Source organism: Vanacampus margaritifer, chromosome 9 (genome assembly GCF_051991255.1).
Source record: "Vanacampus margaritifer isolate UIUO_Vmar chromosome 9, RoL_Vmar_1.0, whole genome shotgun sequence".
NCBI classification, from domain to species: domain Eukaryota; kingdom Metazoa; phylum Chordata; class Actinopteri; order Syngnathiformes; family Syngnathidae; genus Vanacampus; species Vanacampus margaritifer.
Window position 1 is genome coordinate 9,477,488 of NC_135440.1, and position 24,200 is coordinate 9,501,687.

General features: G+C 37.7%; 1 protein-coding gene across 3 annotated transcripts in view; it reads left to right on the top strand.

Annotated features, from left to right (window-relative positions):
• The window catches only part of vps13b (vacuolar protein sorting 13 homolog B), a 349,203-nt gene that overhangs the window by 29,579 nt on the left and 295,424 nt on the right, over window positions 1-24,200 (top strand). For 2 of the 3 annotated variants that reach the window (XM_077574863.1, XM_077574862.1), the window contains exons 8-13: window positions 9,082-9,353; window positions 13,663-13,758; window positions 14,467-14,589; window positions 15,741-15,878; window positions 19,367-19,454; window positions 22,983-23,168. In XM_077574863.1, coding sequence (XP_077430989.1) covers window positions 9,082-9,353; window positions 13,663-13,758; window positions 14,467-14,589; window positions 15,741-15,878; window positions 19,367-19,454; window positions 22,983-23,168 — 903 coding nt within the window. Of the gene's footprint in view, window positions 1-9,081; window positions 9,354-13,662; window positions 13,759-13,891; window positions 13,919-14,466; window positions 14,590-15,740; window positions 15,879-19,366; window positions 19,455-22,982; window positions 23,169-24,200 lie in introns of all 3 variants that reach the window. The other variant, XM_077574861.1, reaches the window with a different exon arrangement.

Sequence of the window (24,200 nt, forward strand, 5' to 3'; positions counted from 1 at the left end):
TATTGTCACTGGCTTCTCATTTTGATGTTGTAAAAAACAAATCTCATGCTAAAGCAGTGCAGATATTGATTCGCCTTCATACTGTCTGTATAACCTTCCAGACCTCACCTCAAAGGGATGTTTAAAATAAATATAATCCTTTTATGTTGGACTTGTACTATAAAATGATCTTGCTAACTTCCAATAAACAGGAAAACAGGACAGTTGTGGCCAAGTACGGCAATATGCAGCATTATGTATATTTCTAGTAAAAGTTGAATGTTAGTCTTATAACATTAACCTCTATACAAAAATATTTTAGTCCATGTTACCATATCTAGTCATCATTTTCCCTGTGAGCTAAAAAATGGACATCATGAGTGATCATAAAAGAAAATGATTTTATTATGCTGTAAAAGAGAGTCACGTACCAAAAATACAGTACAAAATGGCGGTTACAAAAAATTATATAACGTACCAAAAACACAGTACAAAATGGCGGTTACAAAAAATTATATAACTAAGAATGCACAAATAGCACCATTTTCCCCCCAGCACAAGTACTTACAGTAATTTCTGGACTACAAGCCACTACTTTTCACTTTCATTCAACCCTGCGGCTAATACAAAGGTGCGGCTTGTCCATCAAATCACAATGGGGCGCACTATAAAGGAAGCGCAAGAATGTCAAGGCAGAGCAAAACAAACAAAGTGAGCCCAAATACAGTAGAAGAGACAGAACGAGAGCAAGACAATTTGTGCCATCCTTATGGAAAATAAATTAGCGGGAATCCAGTGCGGTCACATTAAAACATGTGCCACGGCTTACATTCGGGTGTATCTTATATGTGTAACAAACTTGAATATTCCCCAAATTTAGCTAGCGCGGTTTATAGTCAGGTGCGCCTTGTAGTCCAGAAATTACTGTACTTACCTATGCTTAATAATGGCTTTATGTCTTGCAGCTGTGATGAAAATGTGCTTTATTTTTTTATCAAATATTGTTCAATCACAAACTTTTCTTGAACATAGCATCTATTTTACACAAACATGCCCTTTTTTTCGGACAGCAAGTCGTTCCAGAGTAAAAGTCACACAAGTCAAAAATAAATGACACAAAAAAATACAAAATAAAGAAAAAATTGCATCTGAGTGGCATCCAAAACTCGTCCTCTAATCATATTAATGGCAGCAACTGAGTTCCGGTTCGAAACTTCCGCTTCCAGCTATAAAAACGTTTTTCTGTTATTTTAAAGTGGCTTACCTTATCCTGTGTTGCATTGTAGCCAAAGGTAGAATTCTGGTCACTTTTTGTGCCATTTACTGCTGTAAATAGTAAATTCCTGTAGCGGATGCTGCATGCTAAAAAAGGTGGCAATAATGCGCCACAATTAGTTGGCTACCGCCCAAAAGAAAGTAGAGGAAGAAATGGAAAAAGAAGAAAAAGGAAGAAGTAGTAATCATGGCAACTAAAGTGTGACATACACTCTAAAAAGAGAATTGTTGAACCAATTTAAGATTACAAATTGATTTGCTGACCAACTTAAAAAAAATTGCTTCAATGGGGTATATGCCACGGAGGAGGCGGGATTTCCGACTTTTTCACACATCAGCTCTGTTTCCGGTTCTGGTTTGCGACATGTGGGCTGCGTCCCAGTACTTGCGCTACCGCCTTTGTGCCCCTCGGTTTCGCCTTCCTGTTGATGGGTGTGAGTGTGTAAGGTGTCTCAGTACTCCGAAGCACTCTGAACTGAGACACCCTACACACTTGCACCCATTAACGGGAATGCACAATTGAGGGGCACAAGGGTGGCAGTGTGAGTATTGGGACACGGTTTATTACGTCGCAACAGTAACCGGAAACAGTGTTAGGTGTGTGACTTACGGAAGTCGGAAGCCCCGCCTCCTCCGTGGCTTATACCCCATTAAGTTTAACGAGCTCATAATTAATTAAACTTACCGTATTTTTACGACCATAAGGCGCACCGTATTATAAGACGCAGTCACAGTTACGGGTGCTATTTCTGTGTTTAACACACACATAAGGCACACCGGACTATTGGGCGCAGGCACGGTTAAACATACGCTAGCTCAAAACATATGGTAGCATGCTATTATGCTAAAACAAGTGCTAGCGCATGTTCTTAAAAAGGCAGCGGACTGAACAAAACTGAGTTTGTTTGAAGTAACAATGTAAACAGTGAGTTCAGTTTAACTTGAAGTATATAACAATGTACTCGCATTGCTTTTGTCAATCCTAATCCACAGATTCCTCATAGTCCTTATGATCTTCTGTATCCGAAACAAACAACTGGACAAGTTCTCCATCAAACACGTCAGGCTCCGTCTCATTGTCTTGTTGTCGTGTCCTCGGAAATAATGTCGGCTTTTGCATTCGCCCAAGCATTTATGATCCATTGACAAATTGTGGTGTAACTAGCACGGTGCTGCCTTCCAGTCTTGGTAGCTGTGATCGCCAGCCTCTTGGAATGATAGCAAGCTCCGCATTCATTTGTTGAACTTTATTTTTCACAGCGGCTGAGAGATGTTTGCGCATTTGAGTCACAGAGATAAGGAAGGAAAGGTGATGCGTGCTAAAAACCAATGTGGCGTCTTTAGTATGGGGTGTGATCTGTTTAACTACACTGTGTACACTTGTTCTACTTCAAAGTGACTTTTGCAATGTCTGTTGCTGTAAGTGCACGTTGTTCAATAAAGCATTTAAAAAAGAAAGGAAAAAAAGGAAACCATACACTACTGTATGTAGCAGTTTACCTCGGTCACCCCTTTGCATTTGGTATGTTCCATCTCAGGGGAGATGGGTGGCGGGGGGGTTGGATAACTCGCCACCAAGTTGACTCTTCCGTGCTCTCATGTCTGTCCTCAGTCAGGTACGCCTTTCTTGTATATAAGGAATGTGTCACGGGAGGTCCTCCCACACAGTCAGTCAGATTTTGGACCTTGGTCAACGCACAAGGTGTACCTCACTATTAGGCACATCGTCGATTTTTGAGAAAATCTAAGACTTTGAAGTGTACCTTATAGTCGTGAAAATACGGTAATATATTCACTTTGGACTAACTTCAATCGTGTTAGTGTGTTAGCAATTGAAGCAATTTTTCAAGTTGGTCAACAATTCTATTTGTAATCTTAAATTGGTTCAACAATTCTCCTTTTAGAGTGTATTGGTAGTTTAACACTGACATTTAGTTGTATTTTAGTTGTTCTACACTTTCCAATGGACATGAACTCATTGGCTTGTACTCTGGACCGATTTGCACATTAGGCACTAATCTACTCAAGAAAATAAATGTTGCTGAATAGAAAGACTAGTTGTCCCCTAGAGGCGAAGTTATTTTTTTCTTCTTCCACTTTTCATTTGACAGGCATGCACAGAAATTTATGGATTTGATTAAGTGAACCATTGCGAGGGAGAGTCAGCACTCAGGGGTGCACATCATTTAGTACCACAAAGTTTGATAAACGAACTAGTTCCGCCACCAACTGGTTCCCAATTCTTATTTTATCCATAGCAGGACTAGAATTAGCCACCCTTAAGTGACTTGCCACTATACTGTCATCTTATTTTCCCTCTCTTTTTATAAACGCGACAGTAAGTTTGACCATTGTGTATCTTCCTCCTGCGTTTTCAACCAATAAAGTTGAGCCTTTTTAACTGAACACAGACCATTGTCATCAAGCTAGAGCCCTCCATGTGCATTCAAGTGAAGAAACAAGGGTAAATCAAACACAGGCCCATCTCGTAGTTTCTGATTTGAACCTCATAGGAAATCACACTCCTCACATCCTGGAGCCAACTAAAACACACATGGTCCTGACTTCATTCACAGATATATGCACACTGCATAATACACAATGATACCTGGAGCATTTGCGAATGTGATATTAAGTTTAATGATCACATGCCTAGTTTTGGTTTTACTATGTTATTATGTAACAGTAACCTGTAACTACTGTTTTATTCAGTTTTATCTAGTTTATTTTGTTTCATTCACTTGCCCATAATACTAAAACTTAAATGGTAGCCATTTGTTGCAAGTTTTGACGTCCAATCAGCGATCGTTACGAGTCACTCACATTAATGGTTTGGCAATGACCCCCCCCCCCTTTTTTTTTAAATAGGCTTGCGAGTGTTGGTGGCCGGTTATTGGGGTATTGGCCGTGAAACGACCCCACTCCCTCTGCATTTTTATAGAATAATAAATAAATTATTTCAATAACTGAAAACACAACCATAACAAAACCCCACCTCATGCTCATCATCATCAACACGATAGAGTTATCGAGTCCCAGGTCTCGATGGGCCAACACCCTTTGTGTAGCACCCGGACCAAATAGAAAAAGTGGTCATTAGAAGGGAGGTAGTCGAGCAAGAACGCAATATATTGTGGCTGCTTCAGTTACTCCCACCAACTTACTCCCTGCCTGTTGGCCGGGAACTTTTACTGTAAGTTGGCGTGGCTCTCACTTTGGTTTCCAGTGCCAGATGTAAAAGTTGGTGTCATGCTACTACTATTTGGAGCCTCCAAGAATGAATTAGTATCCTATCACAAAAATATACAAGAGGGGACCAACTCTTGGAACCCGAGCACCTCCAGAGCTTGTTTTGCTGGAAGTAATCGACAGAGTAAAGAAACTGGGTGTGTGTTTGCTCAGATAAGATTGGGAGCAGTTCTGGCTTGTACATGAACATTAGGCCTTCTTTGCTTTGTTTGCCTTAATAGTAACACCAGAAGAATTAGAGCTCAAATCATGTATTATTGAGAGTTCAGTAATTCCCAACCAGCGCACCGTGGCACACGACAGTGCCATGTGAGGTCATTTGGGGCACTGCTGGAATTTATCCAATATTACTCACCGGTAATTTGCCAGAAAAATATTTATTCATTTCAAACATATCTTTTCCATCCATATATGCCACGTGAGGTATAATGACTGTTCAAACAATGTAATGCTTTTCAGTTAGATGGCAGAAGGTACAATAAACCTGTGGTGTCACATTACCAGTCAAACAACTAATTAAGTTGAGGTTTCCTGCGAGTATGTCAGCTTTGTGTTCAACTGAACAGGTTCATATTTGAGTCAGTACATTTGTGACTAAATAACAGGAGCATCATTATTTCAGTATTCATGCGTTTTGTGACATGTGCTTGGTCGTGTGTGTTGTGAGGTTTTTCTAATGTTTGAGTGGATTGGCACAAATGGGAAACACACATTTTGTTTGTAAAAAACAACTAACAAACATCTTTACCTTTTAATCGATTATGAATATAACCACATTTGATTATGATGACTCTCACTGTATGAACTGAAATGTGCGAAAGTTACATGTCATCTCTATTATTCTATCTTGACAGCGTATTAAGGCCACTTATAAATGTATTTTTTTTTAGAGGGTGGGGGCTATATTCAGATAATTTTTTTCGCGACTTTATAAAGTGGCAAATAAAGAGTTTATGAAGTGGTAAATTTGCTACTTTATAAATTCGCAAATTTGCCATTTTATAAACAACTTTATGAAGTGGCAAATTTGTAACTTTATAAAGTGGCAAATTTGTGTTTTTTTTTCTTCTTGGAATATTGCCCCTGCCCTCTAAAAAATATATATTTAATATTTATATGTGGCACTAATACGCCATTGTATCTTTAGCTTTGTTGTTTTAACTAACTTTTCCCACAGCAGTTAATTTGAAATAGATACTGCAAACAAGATTAGGAAAAAACACCAACAGATTACCACTATAAAACAATTCACCATTTTGGTGAACATTGGGTTAAAAGCACAGATACAGGAATTTATTATTTTTTATCTATATGATGTAAAAAAAGAGTATTGCATGATGCAGCCATTTTTCTGTTAGTCATACTCCATGAACCTGAAAGTAGTCTGCTAACGAACAACTTTTGTGACTGTCTTCTGACTAATACCTTTAAACAATGAGAGATACTGCTGGTGCTGTGAAAGCTTTTTGTGGACCAATGTTTGTGCAGTAAGATGTAAAAATGTCAGGAAAAGCCTACTAGAACAGCTATATAAATGGTGGCAGGTGTGGGCGAACTTCCATTCAACATGGGTTTCAGTGTGATTGGTTAATTCTGAATACTGTACAGTCTCATCGCCAGTTTTAAGAGGGTGTGGACACAAACCACATTATCTGTTTATTTTTCCACCCTCTCAAATATTTAAGTTTAGTTAATTTGAGTTAGACAGGTTATAGGTCACGTTAATAGTGGGAGAGTTTTGTAATCATTTGTCATGGTCTTATTGAAGTTGGACATGACTATGCAGGCTTTTTATACCTGCAGTATTTGTAGTATGATGCAATTCTTAAGGCTTATTGATCAGAACAGCAGTGTTGTGCACTGTGTGTTACTAAATATGTGTCTTTGCCTTCATTTTGTTCTCGCTACATTTTGGTATGAGCCTGTGTCCTCCTAATGTATTGAGGTCTAGGAGACTTGACCAACCAATGATCCAGTTCGGAAATTGGGTCTTTTTAGCAAAATCTGTAAAGTTTCAAGAGTATGTGAATGATTATAAAGTCATTGTCTATGCACAATTGGAGTGTTTGCCTGCTTGTGCGTGTGTGTGCGTCTATAACAACCTCTCCATAGAATGTGCTATGTGTGTGAGGGCCTGGAGTTTGTCCAATGGCTCATGCATATGTTTTGTGCTCTGTAGTGTGTTTGCAGTGAGAGTTTGCTTTGAAGGAGTGCTTGCTGTCTGTCACTTTTCTCAGAGCCCCTTTGAATGGACCAGAATATCACACATATTGGTTGGAGGCCACGGGGCTATCAGGCTATCTCAAATGTCATATGGCTCACATATGTCAGGTTGATGACATGCCACGACATTTTATATTTAACAAAGCATATTAATTGGGATTAGAAAAAAAAGATTATACAGTTTAATATAATAATAATCTGTATTTTATTGATTAAAAAAAAAATATATATATTATTTTGACAAAAAGGTTTTGTCCATTTGTTCATACATTTTCTCAATTCAGGCCTAAGGCCTTTCCAAAGTTCTAACTCGGGTGATTTATATAAATACATTACCAGGATTTTTGAGAATTGTGCAAAAATACTTAATCTCTACATTTTCCGTACGATTAATTACAGACAGAAGATGCCCTTTCAACTAATACATTGGTCTTAACTGTGTGCATATAGTTTTTTTTTATTGTTGTGGAATCTTGCCATTGAACTGCATTGTGTATTTATGTAGGGTTTCAAATATTAAACTAAAAAGGGGAATGTGCGTAAACGTTACACCAAGAGACACACAAGTTGTAGGAGCAGTTCAGGGTTTGCTAATGTGTCAGGTGATCGGTGCACCTTTCCCTTGCATAAACATGGAGGGACATCTACTGGTCTTTGAGGGCACAGCCTTTCTCGCATTTGTCCTCCTCGGTCTGTCTCAATGTCAATCAGATGGTCACTCACTTACATAGCCACTTGTTGTTTAAGCTGAGGAGCTATGTGACAGGTGTAAAATGCTGCCCCTGGAGCTCTACTTTGGAAATTGATACGCTTCTGATTTGAGTTATTTTAGATTCAGCCACTAAAGCTTTGGCTGAACTAATGTGGGAAACAGTGGTCATTTTATTTCTGCAGATGCAGTAAATTAGGCCCTCATCTCTCTGGGAATTTTTCCACTCACTTCTTTGGATTAATACTTCAAAGTCTACTTAAGCCGATGTGTTTTGATCATTTCGTTGGTAATTGCTCTTTTATTCTGATTGTCTCATAATTCAAACGTAGGTTTCGTCAGTCTGTGACATGAAGCAGAACAGCTTAACTTGTTGAAATGACACCTCAAAGGCTACCACAGAGTGGGAAAAAAGGAGACCAAATTGGACAGGAACACTGGAGAAGAGAAAGAGATAATAACCCATGACATTGGACTTCCAACTGCCAATTCACCAAGTGAAAGATTTAATTAAAATATGTCATAATTTCACCCCCTTAGCCTCTGGGATTCCTAGGCAATGACCTCATGGACAGTATTGTTTTCCCGCAGAGGACATGAGGCTGCAAGGAATGGGATTACACATTCTTGTGTATTGACATCAGCTTCCTCTTTCTCCATCTTTATGGAAATAGACACAAGTTGAAAGGTCGGTAACAGAGAATGAACAGCGTGGTGTAGTTTGTTCAAACCTGCGACCAGGGATTATATTCGGTCGTTTGTTTTTTTAACAAAAGCAATCAATGTGCCAGTCTGCTTGCTTTACTTCCAGCAAGTTTCGCTGAAATCAAGGACAGTTTTGTTTGATTTGTTCAATCATATTTCTTTTTGTTTTTGGTCATTTCTTATGTCTTGTTTGTCCTCTGTTGTATTATCTTATTTTTCTGTCCAACAAGTCTTCTTCCCAATTACTTGGTGGCACATAATTTTATTATTCACGTGGTAAGAGGCTTTTTTACTGGATGTTTCTGTAGTTGCAATCTTCAAATCACTTGTTCAATTACTATTTTGGTTGTACTATTATTTTTTGACCCATTAACATGCATACTAGGCAATGTTCAAAATAACTTTTTGTCTTTGAGGAGCAGTTTTACTAATCAATGACTTAATTTTGATTTCAAATTTCAAATTTTGAAGGGCAGTTTTTCTTCTGGTTGATCCGGTAGCTTCTCAATTATTTTTTATTACTTGCTTTTTATTTTTGATGTATCTATCAGCGTACAAAAATGCACATTGGAATACTGTACCACACATCTTATTTACATACATCTTGCCATATTGCCTCCAAAATTGAAAACAATCTTGTTATCAATCAGATGACGAGGATTGCTTATTTCTGATGTATACTTGTCAGGAGACATACAATATTTTCCCTAAAGAAAAGACACGTTCGACTTCGACATTAGATGCACAGCTAACTTAATATTTGATCACTGCTCTCAGGATTATTGGTTTTTATTGTGCTGTTACTTACATATTTACATGAGATAAAGTACAGTGTTGCATGCTTTAAGCAACCCATCAAATAGTATTTCACCACTATCCACTCAACACTGAATTGTATAATTAATGGGCGCTATTTTTGTTATTTATATATTTTATTTTAGGGATGGATATGGACATAGAGAACCAATCTCCAAACCAGTACCCCAGTCAAGAGTTCTACATGGACTCAGGCCTTTCTGCAGATGGCAACCAAGGCTGGGTGTCTTGGGCATGGTCCTTTGTTCCAGCCATTGTGAGCTCTGAGGAGGGCGAGGAAGGTCTCTACCAGCAAAGAGAGCCCGGGAGCATCCCGGACAATCCCCAACAACACACACCCAAGGATCCTATTGTTTCAATAGGCTTCTACTGCACCAAGGCTTCTGTGACATTTAAGGTAATTTATCTATTGCAGACTGGGCTGTAGATGTGGTTTATTATGAATGTTGATTAAATAAACAGGGATATTTTGTTATTTTAATTTTAAATTATTTTTTATACTCTTGATTACTACAGTATTTTCTTATTAGTAGCAGCTTATTTAAACAATACAATTTAATGCAATAAACTAATACTTTCAATTAATGTTGAGGTCAGCATGTTGGAGTCACCCTCGACAGCCCTTCGTTTCTCACATTGTCCACCCCTGATCTATTGAAAGATTACTGTAACAAAAACTTGAACTGAAATGCTGTTTAGTGAATGGAGTGCATGCCAACCCTTTTGCATTGCATCTTCCCAAAGCAAGACAAATCCATATAACTTGACCAAATTATTTCACTGTGAACCGTACAGTTTTGTAGGTTTTTTTCTGTGTCTTGTCAGTAAAGTAATTTAGGCAATTATAATCGCTTTAGTGGAACGTCATTTGCAGGAATTCAATGTTTACGGTTAAACTCAGCCTCTATCCCTTGTGAATAGTGGCAGTCCATTGTATCTCACAAAAGTGAGTACCCTGTTCATGTTTTGCTAAATATTTTATTGTTATTCTTTTCATGGGACAACACAGAAACAAAATGACAACATTGCTGTAATTTGAAGTAATCACAGATTAGCTTTAGCCGCAGGTACATCTACTCAACTGGCGGGTAAACAAGCTCGTCTCCACCTGTGCTAAGTAGAAGCACCTCTGGCTAAAGCCAAATAATTTCAAGGTTTTTATTTTCTATACGAGCCTGAATAGCAAATTTCTGCCAATAACTGACAGTCTTCCCTAAAAATGATTATAGTTGCCTTTATTCATAGTTTAAATCTATGCCACAAACTATGATCCCAAAATGCTTCAATAACATTTCAAATGCTTGCAAACATTTTCAAACATTGGCTGTATCCTTAAAAATACAGTACAGTAAACAGTTTACAGCTAAGCACACAGACACCCATTAGGTCTCTCACACATGTCAATGATGATGATGATGATGATGATGATGATGAATTACTGCAGTGGTGCAGTTTCTTGTAAAATGCTGAATAGTTGACTGCATAGCAAAGCACAGTAGGTAAACCATGAATCCTGAGAAACGCATCACAATGTACTTATTTTATATCGTTTAGCGATGTCATTCTTGATTTTTTTTTTTTTACCTAATCAAAATAAGAAAACATTAAATACATTAAAAATGAAATACAATAAAACACAAATATCCAGATGAAAAATACCAGCCAAAATATATTGTAGTAGAACAAGTTTTCAAGGAATGTCCTGTTGTAACTTGTGTATATTATAATGTAATGTGTATAATGTAATCCATGCTCCCCAAGCAGTGCCGTAAATGCATTTTTGCGCATAATCTAAAGATTTTACCCTGAAGCAGTTGTTGATGTACTAACTTTCATTCATTGTGTAAGTGTAGTATCAAATAGACCTCACAAATAGTTGAATTTGCAAATTCCAAACCGCAAATATATGTGTACGTCCACTGTACTCTATTTAAAAACAAGTATACACACGTGGGAGCAAGATTAGGGTATGATTTATTTTTTCCTGAAATGTACATGATACTGTATGGCAAATTTTATGATTGCAGATATTTTCATGTGGTTTACATCCCCTCCCCTTCTACCACATTGTTATGTAGTTCATTCCTTCTACGCACCCGCACCTAAATCGTGTGATCATTTTGAGTTTGAGTCTTATAGAATAGCTTGGTCCCCAGGAAGTTTCAGTCCTCTTTGTCTCTGTGTGTGGTGCAGGCAAGGGTAGGGAAACCGCTAACTGCTGACTCGGGTCACGTTAATGTTTTAAACATTCTATGTGGAATGATGACTGTTCAGAAACGGATCTCAATATTTAATCCTGCCAGTTCAGTCAGAAAAGTTCAGCCCCACAGATCACTTACTACATACTATGTCAGTGTGGGTGTTTGGTCCTACATTGTTTAATTTATTCAATTAGTTACGAGTACTTTTTGTCTAGAGTGATTTCAGACAGCTTTTTTATATTTTTTTATTCTCATCTTTTTCCTTTTATGAAGTGTTAGCTTGAGGGAACTGTTAAATCATTTATTCCTAAAATGCACTTTGAAATTCATGGGCTTGAAATCAGAGGGTTTCCTTTAATAGCGGACTAGATGCTCTCCAGTTTTGTTTACGCAGAATTATTGGCTGTACATTATTCATAAATAACTTTTACAGACATAATTAAGCTTTCCCTGTTTCACCTCTGTGTGCTTTCCAAACTTTCATCTGTTCTCGTTCTCATTTGGCATTTTGATTCCAAGACGGGACTTGTGGAGGAAAAACACAGAATTATTTCACCTGTGTGTGCTATTTTTTTTATTTATTAATGGACCATTTGGGCTAAAATTGAAGCCTAGCAAACTGACAATACATATCCAATGTCTTACTACTTTTAATTAATCACTCCCCAAGTAGATTATTATTCATATTTTTACTGCTTCTGCAGTCACTCTGTTGTCAGACAGCAAAATATATCTTCCATCAGTTATTTATGTAACTTCCTTCCTACACACAATAAAGACAATCGGTCTGTTTTTGCCTCAATTTTGCCCCTTATATTTTATATGATTATGGGATTATCCGTATGTGAGGGGCGTGTTAAGAGTGAATTTCCCGTAATAATAGGGTCCAGAGCAAGTCAATTTTAAATAATGTATTGAGCATGTTCAATATTGATGACCGAAAATGTCCATGTGTATAAGGGAAGCCATCGTCTCCCCAAGTCATTTGACTCCACGGACTGTGATGTGAACGGAATGTATCCAATCAAAGAAACCAACGAATAAGGAAGCGGTGGTAAATAAAATAAAAGTATGTCCTTCCAGATTATATCCATCCAATCATTTTCTGACCTGCTTATCCTCCCTGACTAGGGTCACGGGTCTGCTTTGAGCCCATCCCAGCTGTCTTTGGGTGGTAGGCGGGGACTATCCTATGTCGTTTTTTGTATAAAAATGGATTCCCGAGACGGCAGGAAGTATTTTCCAAAGCTTGCCGACAATGCCATCTTGCAATGGTCCCGCCTCCGGTCCGCTTTGGAAACACTCAGCAACCATCTGCGAATACCCGGAACAGCCTGGTTGTCTTCGTGTTTGTGTGATTATGTGTGATCACACGATAGCTCTGGCTCAGATGACTTGGATGCTCAACCGGTGGTGGAAGATAGTCTTTGTGTGTTGGGTGCTGTGTTGAGATTTTTGGAGCACCCCAGGCCCACACACAGTATGACCAAAACTGTCAAATGCCCAATTTCTTTATCTTTATGTGTTGGGTCTGCCCAAAAAAACCCATATTCTAAGATTTGAAAAACCTGCCCCGCCGTAATATTTCATCCTGGAAATTGCAGGTTAGTCCTTACTCATGATTAATTGAAAAAGGGAGAGGAACGCAGTGAGTATGAGAGAATCTGCTCCATCAGTAGGGATAATAAGGCACAGCTGCCCCTTGTTCTGCACCTGCTTCCTGTACTAAAGTTGAATAGGTTGAGGCCTGTAGAGTTCTACTCGACACCCACAGTTGTTACACCAGCCAAACTCGAAAGCATCACTGCTCTTTCTTCTTGCAGCCAGCTAGCGTTGAACACATGCTCTCTCGCACTCTTTCCCCGTTTAAACTTTACTCTGAGGAGTAAACCTTTTGCAGAACAATCCCTACTTTACAGTATCTTTGTAATTTTTTGAGAGCTGTAGGAGAGTTCTGATTGTCAGTCCCCAAAGAGCAAATCAGGCCTCTCAGAAAACTAGAGAGGAGTTGGTGCAGTATGAATTGTGATTTGATGAAAGTACTTGTTCTAGGTCAAAACCTGGTAAAGCAAATGGCTAAAAGGATCATTTATGTTTCAAATAATATTTTTGATTGACTTTCAGACTTCGATGTCGTAGCTTATTATTATTTTTAAAACATGTTATTTTCAGAAGTCAAATGTGACTTACATACTCAGACACACAATATCAGACACATGCTTTTAGTTTTGTCACAATGATAGTAAAACGACTTACTTTTATTTTTCAAACTACATTCTGTTTTGTCTTAAAACATTAAGGCTCATCTTGGATTATTGATCACATTTTTTTGCTTAAATATTATGTAAATAAAAGCTAAGAACAGTGAAATTTGCAACTCAGGTTTTTTTATTCTAACATACCCCCCCCCCCTTTTATTAAACTCTAGCATTTGAAAAATAATTTGCCCTAAATAGAATTCAATGCTGCTTAGATTGTGACATTGTACTCTCTTCACTGTGCCAGTTGACAGAATCCCAAGCAGAGAGCAGCTACTACAGTCCCCAAAAGGTTAAATCAAGAGAGGTCTTGGGTTTGGAACAAGAGGGAATCACTCTTGAGGTAAGAATAATCTTTATTTATATTGAAAAAAAATCTTGATGGTTAAGATGTACTACCATATTTTCTTCCTTCTTGATCCTTTCTTACTACTTTTATTTCATTTTAAATTGCTGCCATATTTACTTTGGAATAGATGATCAACATACTTCCATCTCTAACGGTATTTATAAAACCTCCCTGGTCACTTATCTCTGGCCAGTTGTGAGTCCCGTGAAATCTCTGCCTGAGTCTAATCATTTCTGCATTTCTCCCTTGGTGTAGATAGAAGTTTTTCTCTTATTACCTGGTTGGAATAGAAATGAGTTTTCTGTGTTTAAGCATTCTACCAGATGTAATAATTCCACAACATTTCCAATGACAATTTTTGTAATTTATGCTTTTTCTGGAACATGTAGAGGGTAGTCTGAACTCGGACCAAAAATGAAAATGATTCATAAAGCATGGCCTTGTATTTATTGTGTGTGGTAATTTGCTTTGTTCTGTATATACTGTGCTTGCTATAGTTTTGTTAGGCTAACATAAGGAACATATTGTTAAATTCAGTCATGACTTTCCTCAGATAGTAGTGTTCTCGATCCCTTTAAACTGTAGAAATTTCAGCTGCATTTAATTTTGTCAAATGTTTCAAGCTTAATGAGTTGTTTGAGTATGCTTTGCAAAAGGGAGTACATTGGTCTGACGTCACTTTTTATTTTATTTTAATTTGAGGCGCTTATGAAAGGAGAGCCCTTCTTTGACTGTCAGATTGGCTTTGTGGGCTGCCGGGCTCTCTGTCTGAAAGGCATCATGGGAGTGCGGGATTTTGAAGAAAACATGAACCGACCTGAAGAGGTAAGACAAACCTAAAACCACAAATGAAGACCAAGAACATTTGATGTGAAAAAACAAGGAAACTTGAGCTTGGGATGCGATGCATTTTTTGTAATTTTACTTAAGGCACAATATTATATTAGTTGTTAAGCATTTACTTCAAAAAAAAAAATACAAAATCTCTGTATATTGGCACTGTTATAACTACAGAACCTGAAAGGCCAGTCAAATTCTTCTATAGTCCCGTTTGGAGAATTCCGTGGGCATGATGGATCCTGCCCTGTCTTGGTTTAAATCGTACTTAACCAATAGAAGTTATTCAGTGCAGCTTGGTGAAACAATAACCTCCTCAGCACCACTTTTTTTGTGGAGTACCCCAAGGATCGATTCTTGGCCCTTTTTTCACTCAATCTTTTACCATTTGGGTCCATCCTACATAGACACAATGTCTCATTTCATTGTTACGCTGACAACTGCCAAATCTGTCACTCTGAAACAATTACTACTCAAGTGCTTGGATGAGGCCAAAGCATTGATAACTTAGATTTTTTGTTTACATTTTAATGAGAATTTTTTATTATTATTTTATCCCGACATGACTTTGAAATTTTAATTCATGCTTTTACTGCTACACATTTAGATTACTGCAATGCACTGTACTTTGGACTGAGCAAAATGTCTACAATTAGTCCAGAACGCGGCTGCGTTGTGGATCACATAATTGATCACATAAATTTGACCATATTACTCCAATCCTCCATTCCCTTCACTGGCTCACAGTTCACCTTTGTATTGATTTAGAAATTCTTATGGTTGTTTTTGTCTTCATGGTTTGGCACCTCAGGACTTTATCTGCTGGTGTCTCATTTATTCTCACTGGCGTTTTAACCGGGTTTGAGAATTGATTTGGTTACTTAGATATTTTTTATTTATTTATTTATTTTTGTCCCTATTGCTGTTTCACTATTGTTTTATATTCTTTTTAGTGTTGTAGCATATTTTGAGCCTTTTTGTTTGATTTGTGAATATCACTTTGGACGTCTGTGTTGTTTTTAAAGGGCTTTATGAATACGATTGGATTGGATACATTGGTATTTCCTTCTCTGCTCTTGTTTATTCTTCATTTCTGACATCCTTTGCTTGATTGTTCATTTTGTCTTGTGCTCCTTCAGGATGCAGTGTTTTTCAGCTGTGGCGACACCCTAAGCAGTAAAGGAATGACCTACCTTACCAACTCTCTGTTTGACTACCGCAGTCCAGAGAACAATGGCGTCAGAGCTGAGTTCATCCTCGATTCTGTTACTCATAAGGTAAATTACCAAAGTACTGTAGCAACTTCTTGTTTACCTTCGAAATCATAGTGTTAAATTTTTCCACCTATTTTTGCCCAAATTGTTCGGCCAATTAATGAAACTTGAAACTTGTTTATCAGCAATGCAGTCTTCAAAAACATTAAGTATACCATTGACCTAGTGTTCATCAATACTTGACACCCACTGCATGATGGTCCTTGGTGTTTAAATTTGTTGTTGTTGTTGTTGGGACACTGGCATGTAGTTGCCATGCATCTAATTATCTTGGAGTGCAAATCTTCTACAGCCTTTGTGAATAGTACAGACACGGCCCGCTTGCGGGGTAACACTGTGCCCTGACATGCTCTCTCGCTAATGTTTGGACACGTACTGTTGCGTGGGAAGTTGGTGCCTCACTTTGTGCTCTACGTTCTCTTTCACGCCTACGTCATGTGACCAATTTACAATCGCCTACATTGTGATCGAAAAATCACATTTTATCACAAAACAGCTTAGGCGCATACAAAACTTTCAAGTTATGAACCAAAGAGGATTAAAGGAATCGCAGTCAGAAGAAAATGCTGCACTTTTTAATTAGCACCTAGCCATAATAGGGATTTGCATGGGCTAGTGATACATTGTAATTACATAAAGTTTTTTTATGAAGCAATGACAGCTGTTACTATATTCAGAGGTACTAAGTACATATGCATTCTGTTTTTTTTAAGTTTATTTGCATAGCCTCTCATCTCAACAAATCAGTTAAGTCATAAATGCTTTATTTAACTTAAAAATCCACACTTCTAATTTTAATCACCCAGCTGCTTGTCCCCAATAGGGGAATTTTCTTCCTATCGAACAAGTAACTACCACACCAGAGATTGTGTGACAACTCTAGGCTCCCTTCATCCACTGTCACAGCTTGAGTGTTGACTTTTCTCCCAAATGCTCATGACCATCAGTGAAGCATTTGTTTGGATATCCATTCATCCATCTATTCAGGCTCGAAAGTCAAAGAGTCAAAGGTTTTCGTGTTAATTCATTAGCGGTTTTGAAATCAGCCAATGGCTTTGATCCAAAAGCATGGCAGGGCTATTAGTTCCCCTTATAAATATTACTCATTAACCTGCTTTTCTGATAAGACTCCATAGAAATCTTTGTTTGGAGAGCTTGAGATTTATTCTGGGGTTAGGTTAAGTGTGGGCGCGAGTTCTTTGTCCGTGTCTTATTTCATACACTCTCGTTTTGTTTGTTTGAATGAGTATGAGAAATGTATTATAGTTGTATACTTTGTTTCTGTGTGGATAAATTCCAAGGTTCTTCCTTGTAGTGAGGGTGAGTGCTGTGCGATATTGTATATATATTGTAGCGTAATAATAATAATAATTGAAAAAAACGTCTACCGTCCTATTTTACTATTGTACGGTAGATGTTTTATTATTTTTTTTATTTTTACTGTGCTTTGAAAAAGTATTCATACCCCTTGATTTTTTTCATATTTTGCCACTTCTTTGATTGGGATATATATGATTGAGCACAAAGTAGCACATTATTATGAAGTGGAATGGAAGTAATACATAGGTTTCAAAATTTTAGACAAAAAAGAATCCGAAAAATGGGTTGTACATTTGTAGTCAGTATTTTGTAGTTACCTGAGAATTGTGATTCACTCAAAGGAGTTCTTCAAATTATCAATCTGGAACTTCACTCAGCAGATCCGTTCGGGAAAGGAGGGACTTGCTGTACAATACTTTGAGCTGATTGGACGTTGCGGCATCTTTGCATGTTTATTTTGACCAATCAAGGCATTGAATGAAAATGTTGTCTTTGGTCTCGTGTTTGGGGGGGCATGAACATCTTTACCAGGATAAAAATGCACAAAGCACCTCTTGCTGTTCAACATTCACAATGAAACAATGAGTAATTCTACGAGAACAGAATTAATTGCAGCGTCCATTCGTCTGTTATATTTGTTTGTTTCTCCGCCGCCATTGGTGCTTCTTAGTTTTGTCCCGCTCTAAACAACACCTGATTTGTCCGACCTAAAAAAAGTTTGGTTGCAAACGTAAGATGTATTCTCCGGAGTTTGTGAACTCACAAATACCGCGACAATTCAGCTTGCTAGCAAGGTTAAGAGTTACGATTCTCTGCAATTATTATACCAGCAAGTCTTTTTGTGTATGTCTCTCCTGGATGATCGATTTTTGTACCTGCCTCTAAGGAAAAGCCCTGACATATAAGAGAGGCTAGCGACAACGTACATGTGTATATAGATTCCGAATTCTGTATTAAAAGCTCTGTGGCGACAATAATAAAGATGGTAGCGTTTTTTACTAAGAGGTTGGGCGCAGTCTTTTTTTTAGCTTAAAGCAGACGTAGGAGCCAGCCAAGCCCACTACTTCCCACTACCATGTACATTACAGGCCGGGGCAGTCACATGATGTAAACGAGCTTCGCGCCACTTGATGTCATGAACTGCAATCAACCTTCACCAAAATTTGGTGAAATTGGGTCCACTTATGTCAACTTCAACCGCTGCAAACCTCTCCAATGGCGCTCACTAAAGCTTAATGACAAAAACGCTTGCCGTCCATAATCCAAATAAATTCTTCACTATAACGGACTGGTAGAGTCAGCATCAGCAATATACCTGTCGCTTATGACGTTAATATAATCCAAAACCTTGCATTGTTTCGTTCTAATATTTCTAGACTATGATAACCACCTCTGCATTTTGGTGACAGTTGTTCACTGTTTTTTGGACATTAAGTGACTTTTTTTTTTTTTGTTGAGGCAACTATGAGAGCCAACCTTATGACATGAACAAAATAAAAAAACGTCGCATTTTTGTTTTGATATTTTCAGACTATGGTTAGCTCGTGCCTATGCAAGTCTAAATAAATTTTAGTGAGAACCCCTTACGATTTTCATTCTTTATGCCACCATAATGGACCGCCTTTTATTTTCAGACTATGGTTAGCTCGTGCTTACGCAAGTCTAAATAAATTTTAGTGAGAACCCCTTACGATTTTCATACTTTATGCCACCATAATGGACCGCCTTTTATTTTCAGACTATGGTTAGCTCGTGCTTACGTAAGTCTAAATAAATTTTAGTGAGAACCCCTTACGATTTTCATACTTTATGCCACCATAATGGACCGCTTTTTTTTTTGTTTAGTTTTTTTACAGCCGCTGTACTCTACATGAATTGGCTGCGTTCCCAATAAAAAAATGTTTTCTTTCTCGATTTGAGTATATGTAACCTGAGATAGTTAGGAGTGTCATCTAATTTTGGGCAATACTTAACATCATACACCTTTTTCATAGCGCAACGAAAAATTTCAGCTCAACCCATCAATGAGTCTTTTTTTTTATTTTTTATATTGGATTTTTAACCCCCATTTGTCGTATCTAAGATGACCCCAGTCATTGCCACTCTTGAAGGCTATCAGCATGTTTGCTCCCTCACTGCCATGTTTATCTAACTGCTCTTTTGTTTGACAGGAGACCTACACAGAGATAGCAGGCATGCAGCGCTTTGGTGCTTTCTACTTGGATTACCTCTACACAATGGAGAACAGCAGCAGCAAGGGTATTGTCTTAAATCATTCCTCCTCATTGAGTGTGTTTGCTAACCTTGCCACCTCTTCTCTCTCTTTCTTTATCCTAGTCATGTTCTCTTTTGCTGTGGCCTGCCCTGCCTTTCTTCCTATCTGTCTTGTGCTTTCTATTGCATTCTCCTTCTTCATCATTCCTTTTCTCCCTTTCTCTCTTCTCCATCAAACAATCCCCCTGGATACTTGAATAAAGAGATTGTCTTGTTTGAGTCACAGCCACCTGGTCCTTGACCCTTCCTGTCCTTTCTCTCACCCTCACAACTTACCTTGAGGGCAACTGTCACGAAAGTGTTTAGTCTGCTGACACATATTTGAGTTTCATTCTCCCCGTGCTTGTTGAAACACTGTCCCTTCCCTGCCTCTCTACCTGTAAGCCCTTGAGAAAGTGAATACTAGGACCGTCTTCCCTAATTAGGTGTCACTCTTTTTGGCAAGTGTTAAGAGTCAGATGTGCTTCCTCATTCTTCAGCGTCAGAGAGACCGAAAGTTTCCATTGAGCGATACAATTTTTGTCACACTGAAATAATTCATTGGACCTACAAATGAGTTTTGATACTGTTGGATTGTTAAGTATTTGAATTTGTTGGCCATGTATGATGTAAACCTATAAGAGGGATTCTCAGACATGATGAAGTCTGACTGACATTAAAGATTTATATCGGCTCAGAACTCCAGAGAGACCATGTGGTTTTGGCTTGATTCAAGGGCCAATCCAGTCTGACAGACAAATGTTGAAGTGGAATCTATTTGAAGTTGAATTCTTGCCAAATTGTCTGTCGTTTCTCGTGCAGTTTGCAGAGGCTTATTGTGCATGATTCAACACCTGGACAGTAAATGATCCTCCTTCTGGAGAATTGGATTGGATTTTGGCATGAATTTAGTTTGGCAATGTTGCATTATAGGTCTGACATATTGTAGTACTTTTGTCTATGCAGAAATTATAATTAAAAGATGGAATAACATTTACTAAATTAATAAATTGTCCACTATTGATTAGAACACATGACTGTGTCTTTATCAAGTCTGACCAGTTTGGTCAGGAAACAATGTTGTAAGACACTCAGTCATGGAATTTTGTGTGAAAAAAAGGGCTGGCTGGCTGTTGATCATACTTAAACAAAATCAGTTTTGTTCATTTCTGTTTGAGCAAAAAATTTGTTACATGAGAATCCAAAATTACAACAACAAAAAAATCATTGGTTCTGTCAGTTTTAGCTGTCATAGTTATATTTTACAGTAGGAATTGTGTCAGTACTCCTGTGGGATGACTGTGGTTACCTTGTCAAATGGAATGCTTCTCCTCTGTCAGTGTTTCCCTCCTTCCCGCACACGGCCCAGATCCAGTGTCATCCAAACAAATTAGTCTCTATTGGCACAAGATTAACATAAACTCTGAGTCAACTGAAACACTAACCAACATAGGTCACACTTACTATTGACTTCAAAATCAAGTAACTTTCTTTTTAATCTTGAGAAATGGAGACACTCTTTAAATTGTTTAAATCCTTAGTATAGTCCGTGTTGCATTATGTCACTGACTATTCAACTGTAGCCATATGTTTGATATTATCCCTAATTCTTCTGACTGAAATCTGAGGAAGTGGCATTGCCAGTACGCCCCCCCTTTTTTTATCTAAAAAATATTCTCCACCAGAGAGCTATTTTAGCTGAGAAAGTAGTTTCTACTTTCTCTTGAGTTCTTAACTAAAAGAATGTTCTGTGGCGGTGGAACTTAAAGCGAGTTGTGACCCTTTGTCCTCTCGCTCCCTGTCTTCCATTCATCCACCCCTTTTATTTTTAATTTCTTCACTTTTATTGCTGGGGAGCACAGTCTTTTAAGTGGACCTCTGGAACAGAGGCCTGCAGAGACTGAAGGGACAGCTGTGCGAGTGGACATTTGGTATACTCATCATTCAAGAGTTTAATGCTGTGTGAGCTGATTCCTTTGGGCTGTATCAAATCCTTGCACCACTCAACATCATTGCAATTGCCTAATTTTGTGCAAGAGGTAGAGGATATGTTTTATTTGATTAAGAAATTAATTAAAAAGTTTTAGTGAGTTGATATCAATATTGGCAGTAGACGAACTTCGTCTCTTGTGAATTGAATGGCGCAGCCTGCGTAGAAAAGCAACTCTCGTTATTCGATCACTTGAAGCGTGTACATGCAAAAGGAATTTAGTTTGCAAGTGAATAGTCTGTTTGAATAGCTCTGGTGTATGCCAAAAATCACGGTTCAGTATGTATGTTTCTGTAAAGGGAATAAAATATAAAACAGCTCCTTTGTATTTTGAGTAAATAGATTTTTAACCAGACTTACTAAAGAAACCTTGCGTTTTGTTTTGTTTTGTTTTGAAAATGCAATATCAATCATTTGTTTCTTTAGGAAATGAAGGATGCGGACAACAGTTTGAACAGTCTGAATTATGCTACAAAAACACCAATTGCATTCACATTTTTTCTTTCTTCGCATGCAGGTGGAATTTGCATTTACACAGCTCTATTTCTTTATTTTTTGCACTGCACTGGTATTCACATTCGGGTTATGCCTTTTCAAATAATTGTCCAAGTTCAGCCAAAACCATATCGCTAGCCATGACTGCTGCTACTCAGATGCTGAGCTGCACTGTGTTTGTTCACAGACTAGATGTGATCCACAGTGGGAGACAGTTATACTTCCTGTGTGTACACAAATCAGCCAATCAGACTACGCAGTTGCTGCTGCATTTGATGATTATCATTTGTATGACTAGTTTTGCTGTAACAGCAGGCGGACAACATGAGGACTGTTTAGGAGCTGCTCAGGTTTGTTTGCCTTTATGGAATACTGCATTCCACAAATTGGTAAAATATAATTTGTCTAATGTGGCAATGAAGTGTATCTAAACTTTAGTTTATTTGAGGTACATAATAGTGCTGTCGATTCAAATTTCCTCAATCGATTCAATCTCAATTAACAAGTGCAGTTTGATTTGATTTAGATTAGTTTTCTATTTGATTTGATTCACTTCAATTCAATTTGATATTGAATAATTATGGAATGTCAATTCTTAAATATCAAGGATATGTAAAAAATTCCAAATTAAATTCAGTGGAGGAAGTAACTGGTTAAATCATAATGATTTAGTTCATTAATGAAAGTAACTTGTTATAATCAATTGAGTGTTACAGAAACATTGACATCAGCAAGGATGAGATGAAAATATTTTCACAATTCAAATACAATAATTGAAAATATAATTCTGAATTTTCTTAATGTGCAATGCAAGAAAATACTTTAAAATTCATGTCAACAGTGAATTTCAAGAAAACAGTCCCAAAAAAAAAAAGGCCTTTAGAATTCTATATTCTTATAAATTAATGGGAAAAAGAGATTAAAAATAATTGATACTTGGTTTTATGGATCTATATCAGACTCGAAAAGGCAAATTGATTTGATATTGATTATTGGATTTTTTAAAAAAAAAAACAGCCCTATTACACAATGAATCTTTCTCTTGGTAGATACTCAGGACTTCTCTGCGGTGAATGTAGAAGAGGCAGTGCCAACTATTCAAGAAGCATCCATCAAGAGACTTGTGGTTGGACCTTTAGACATCAAACTTCACAGTAGCGCTGTCCATCGTATACTTAAAATGATCACCTGTGCCATGGACCATGAGTATGAGCCTTACAGTAAACCGCAGCAAGGTAAGACTTGTCGACACACACATTGTTGGTTTTCTGGAGTGACATATCACCCTCGACATCTCATAGTTAATATTGCTGCCTACATTGAACTGATGCAATACAATTTCTGCTCCATTCTACCAGCGGTCAGAAGCGTCATAAGTTTGCACTTTACAATATCTTCATCACATTGTTATTTTGTTGCGCAACCCATCTTTCACCACATCGTTGTACATGAAAGTAGTGACCTTCTGGACTGTATAAGGGAGGGTGAGCCAAACACCTCTGTAGTGATCAGCCTTGCAACACTGTCGAGTTCATCCCTAGGATATTTTGAAAGAATATGGTATGTGTGTGTCTGTGTAATATCAAAAGCAATAATTCTCATTGCAGTAAAATGATCAAATCTGTAGGTCTTACTTAGCATGTGTGATAGATAATTCAAAATGAGGTCGTTAATTCAGATGACTAATGCTACATGTTGTTTGTGTGTTCTTTCTTATCTTCATATGGATCACTGATCTCAGCCATTTTGGGCGGTCTACCCTTTCCTTAGTTAAACGACTGATACCAAAAATTTAAATGATTCCTTATTAATAAAAAAAATCCTTAGCCTTACTAATTCATCTCAAGTGGACACTTGCCAAGTTAGTCACTTTGGAACATTCTGCACTATTATGCACTACTACTCCATGGAATGGGAAGTAGCCTGCTAACTAAATAACAGATAAACACAACTAATACAAAGACAAATATGAGGTTCTTTTTTTCTTTTCCTTGTGTTAACATTTGGGCATGAGCGAATGTTATAACACATGGAGTCAACTCACAGTGCTTCACTTTTTATATTTTAATTTTTTTTTCCCCCTATATATTTTCACACAACACTCCATAATGACATGAAAATGACAAAACAAAAACAAAACAAATTACTACGCCATTGCTCAATTGCAGCAACCTCCATCAGGTTGGATTGGGAGCACGGAAGCAGTCATTTAGATATCTCATTCATTCATTCATTCATTCATCAGTCCTCAAGCGAGTGTCGGGGAA